This window comes from Sinocyclocheilus rhinocerous, unplaced genomic scaffold (assembly GCF_001515625.1).
Source record: "Sinocyclocheilus rhinocerous isolate Xijiao unplaced genomic scaffold, SAMN03320098_v1.1 scaffold4356, whole genome shotgun sequence".
NCBI lineage: Eukaryota > Metazoa > Chordata > Actinopteri > Cypriniformes > Cyprinidae > Sinocyclocheilus > Sinocyclocheilus rhinocerous.
In genome coordinates, this window is record NW_015666941.1 from 224,515 (window position 1) to 229,357 (window position 4,843).

At 40.8% G+C, this 4,843-nt stretch overlaps 1 protein-coding gene across 1 annotated transcript in view; it reads right to left on the bottom strand.

Moving 5' to 3' along the window:
• Positions 1 to 4,559, bottom strand: part of LOC107733225 (glutamate receptor 3-like) — a 40,709-nt gene extending 36,150 nt beyond the window's left edge. The window contains exons 1-2 of the mRNA XM_016544772.1: positions 4,235 to 4,559; positions 3,837 to 3,995 (exon numbers count right to left, since the gene is read on the bottom strand). Of these exons, the coding sequence (XP_016400258.1) occupies positions 3,837 to 3,995; positions 4,235 to 4,322 (247 nt within the window). The 5' untranslated portion in view covers positions 4,323 to 4,559. The remainder of the gene's footprint in view (positions 1 to 3,836; positions 3,996 to 4,234) is intronic.
• Between the last annotated feature and the right edge of the window lie 284 nt (positions 4,560 to 4,843).

The following is a 4,843-nucleotide window of genomic DNA, read 5'->3' on the forward strand; positions in this document are numbered from 1 at the left end:
AGGCCTTTATTAACCCCCCGGAGCCGTGTGGACTTCTTTTATAATGGATTGGTTCCATTTTTTGGACTTCAAATTTTGGGCTACCATCCACTCCCATTATAGCCAGGATGTTTTTTAATATAACTCCGACTGTATTCGTCTGAAAGAAGAATGACATATACACCTAGGATGGCTTGAGGGCGAATAAATTATGGGGTAATTTTCATTTTTGGGTGAACTATCCCTTTAATATAGTAATCTATAAGCAAGACATTTTTGTAGGTTGATTTTCCTGAAAAGTGTAAACACTCAACAAACTCTGACAAATATTGTTCAGCTTGTTTCCAAAAATGAAAATTGCCCCATGATTTACTTACCCTCAAGCCATCCTAGATGTATATGACTTTCTTCTTTCAGACGAATACAATCGGAGTTATATTAAAAAACATCCTGGCTCTTCCAAGCTTTATAATGGGAGTGCATGGTAGCCCAAAATCCCAAAATTTTAACCAATCCATTATAAAAGAAGTCCACACGGCTCCGGGGGTTAATAAAGGCTTCCCGAAGCGATGCGTTTGTGTAAGAAAAATATCCATATTCACAACTTTATAAACCTTAATCTCTAACTTCTGCTAACTGTCATATACGTATTCGTGAGAGAGTGGCGTCCAGCGGATGACGTATGCGTAGCGTAAACTCCGGTGAGAATATGCTAGTCTCGCGAGAAACAAGTTTTGTTTACAGCAAAGGAAAACCAGTATCTATAAGCAAGACATTTTTGTAGGTTGATTTTCCTGAAAAGTGTAAACACTCAACAAACTCTGACAAATATTGTTCAGCTTGTTTGAGAAGCACAACACAGCAACACTGGCTTGACTAATAATGTGATTTTAGGGCAGGACTATCTGTTTGTCAGACAAATTACATACAGGGGAAGTGTCAATTTAAAAATATAATCAACAGTTAAGACAATAAGGACTGCCAGATGGCCGGGGTCAGCGTGAAAGATGCTCAGGACAGCTGACGGATTTGCCACTGGCCCGATCGGGCCCCTGCTGCATCCTCACAAAAGTTCATCATTTGCACGTGTTTTTATGCCTTGCCAATTTAAACATTCAATCGATTTTAAAGGATTCAAGCGCAAGAAGATTCAAATGCAATTCAGTATCCGCGCAAACCCCGAATGGAGCTGTCTTTTGCAACTGCTTGTGCTATAATGGACAAATACACCTGGCCAATTTGAACAACCAAGCTATTTTAAAGCATTCAAGCACAAGACGACGTGAATAACAACTCCATTCAGTGTGTTTTGTGCGCAAAGCGCGCACACATAGAGCCGCATGTCAAACAACGCGAGAGCCCCTTATTTTCTTTCTACGTCTTCTTGCGCTTGAATGGACAAATACATACAAAACATACATACAAGGGAAAAAGGAAATCGCTCACTTTTGTAGCTTTAACAGTAACTAATCTATATTTAATTTATACAATGAAAATATGTGACGTCATTTTACATTTTATTATTCAATTTCTGTACTTGAACAACTACAAACCTACCTAAAGCATTGTTTAATTTTTTATCTTTGTTATGTTTATTTATTGCTAATTTTTTAAAAAACTGATTAATCTACCGGTTGTTGATTCGATGGAGACAGACATGAATGTGGGCTTGCAGTCGATTGAAAGAAATGGGCGGAGTTTATTACAGGACAAACTTATTACATAAATCCGAACAACATCACCAGAGAGAAGTCTGATGTTCCACTGGAAGATTAAGCTATGACATTTTAATAAATGAAATGGAAGGATTGTTTAATAAACCAATAACATGCATTTAGAAATTTCCATTTCATGCCAACCAAGTTATTTTTGCAATTCCAATTGGCGATGCTAGTGGCGTAGAAATTACACAGAGACAAGGTAATGATTACGTGTCTCCCTCTCGCTCTGTTTTTCTCTCCTTCATTTGTTCTTCTAACTGAGCCAGCAGGTTACATCTACTTCTTTTCATCTGTCTTTCGAATGCTCCAGGGAGCAATAAAGAAAAAAAACGATGAGAATACGGAAAACCGTAGAGAGGGAGCGAGAGCAAAAGAGTGAGTGAAAAATAACCTGTTTACAGACCCCCTGACCCCTACAGTTTTCTCTCCACGATGCAGATTGCCTCAATTAAAACAGCAGGGTCACTGCATACGTAAGCTGTCAAAACCTTTTTCTCAGGAACCGTTTGACGCACAACTCACTCTCACAGCGCTGTGAGCAACTGTTACAAACCAGCTCACCTGACTAATATAAGCACTGCATGCAAATGTGTGTGTGCTCTGATTCAAAGACATCCCCAGAGAGAAAAATAAGTGTCTGTCTCTATTTATGAACAGTTCTCGCATCACTGTTAAAGCACTTTGTCCTTCCTGTCATGTTATTCCTGAATATGTATACTTTGAGCTTTGAGAGCATCTCCGCAGAGTTTATTCATTAAACTTTAAAATCACCTTCAGAGGCTGAGAGGTTACGAGCATACCTCTCCACTCGCAAACTCTTTTTATTTATATTTTTAAAAGCCCAGCTGTTTTTGTCTGATGGACCAACCAGATACCTGAAGCAATGTGTGTGTATGTGTGTTAATGCAGTGAAGAAAGATCAATGACTGCAGCAATAACACCATGATAAGCCAGGAAACCAAAAGCTCACAAACACTGTCTCTCACACAGACACGCTCAGATGAGCAGCCAGGCCAGTCAGAGACACAAAATGGTAATGACAGCAGCTGTAAACAGGCATTTTATAATGATGGTAAAGCTCTCTCACTCTCTTGCACACATACACACACACACCCTAACCCTTGCACTGGTTTGGGCATGTGTGCAAATGTCAGCCTGCACTCATCATCATCTCTCTCAGTCTATCTCTCCATTATCAAGACCTGAGGCTTATGCCACAGAAGAGTTTTTCACGTTTTCTTCTCTCCATTTCTCTTTTTCGCCAACTTCTCACACTATCAGTCTTTATCTGCTCTCTTTTCTTCTTTTTTGCTTCTTTGCTTTGTGACATTGCAACTAAATCATTGGTTCTTTCAAATTAAAACCTCTGCTTTTTGTCACCTCCAACCCAATTCTAAGTTTACTACAAATAAACTGTACCGTACATGGTTGCATTTTATTTTATGAATTCACCTGAGAGACTCTTCAGATGAGAGAAACGGAGCAGGTGTCTGTTAATGTTGCCATCTTTTGTTGCCCATGACTAAAATAACACTAAATGCAATGAACTTTAAAACTTTCAATAATAGACAGTAAACCTCTTTCAGTAAACAAGAGGATTCGGAGTGACATACCAGAAACAGAACAGATCAGCAGTCTTATTTAATAAGTTATGGGCAGAGAAATGACAGAAAACAAGACTCGTGATGTGAGTGAATACTGCACATGCTTGTAATGAGACCTACTTCCACGCAATATAATTTTTCTTAACACCTACATTGTGAACATGATCAAGGTCCTGTGACTCATTGCTTGAATAGCTTTTGGTTTGTTTTAAAAGTTAGAATCTGAGGGTTGTCTCCTGCCTCCTCACAATATGTCACTACCAAGTTGAAAACCAAATCTACGCCCTTGGTGAGAATAAGGAGCTTTTATTCTATTATTTTATATTTAGATAGATAGATAGATAGACAGACAGATATGGGTGAATTCAGCTGAACTGAAACAGTCAAACAGTCATCTCAATATGGCAAAAAACTGTCCAAATTTACCTCAATTATAGCCTATACATTGTTATTATAACGCTCTATGAACGGTTAAAGGAGAACAGGTATGTGGAAAAATGTGTTGTATGTGGAAAAAGGAGCAAAGACTCACACGCGTGCGTGACTGAAAAGCTATTGGATGATTCCAGATTGTCCACGTTATAATTCAGATGAAAGGGCTTCTCGGTGATGTTCTGATTGGTGTTGTATAGTTGAACGGCGAAGCGGAACGCGCTGTGCTCCTGGACCGTGGAGCGCATGAAGAGACCACCTGCATGCGAGATCAGATCAGTTAAGAGCATTTACTTGACTTTAGACTTGTTCGAGTGTGAGATAGTAGTAGTAGTAGTAGTAGCAGTAGTAACATTCACATCATTTACACTCTGTTTGGCGCACACTTCTCGTATGCGTGTCTGTGGGTGATGCTGCAGCAGGTAGATGAAGATCTCGTCGCTTTTCCAAGGAAAAAGATGTTTAATCTTTTGATCAATAAATAATCAACTCGCTTACCGATATTGATCTGGTTTGGAAAGCCTGCCTGGGTTTGCAGCACCAGCCACGGCAGGAGCAGGACGCTGGCGTGCGCTCGCCGCCGCATTTTGTCGCCGACCTCTAGAAATCTTCAGCTCACGCGTAACATCCAGACCGACGACAAAATCCGCCAGATGCGCGCCGACTCCCTCACGCGATGCCGGAGAGGCGCATTCGGGCTACAGGACGAGCAAACAAGCGAGAGAGCTTCTCAATTCAGGACAGCGCTGCGGATCGTCCAATCGGACCGCTGATCAAACTTGATGTGACGTGAAATTACAACAGCGCCACTGCGGACCCCGCGTGCGCAGTCCGCATACAGCTCACAAACAGCGGCAGGCGACCCTAAGAACAGTCCACTTCAAAGACGGCGTTTAAACCCCTTATATTCCGCGCAAATCCTGTGCATTCAGTGGCAAATCAACACAAAAAAATAAAGTTCTCACAACAGCCCACAGGTGCGGACCTTCCCACACCCGCGCGTTAGTCATATAGTGTGAAAGGATCTGTGGAAATACGAGAGATTTTGATATACGAGATCGGAATTTCTAACAGAAGATGAATATTTGATGTCGAATAGAGGTGATC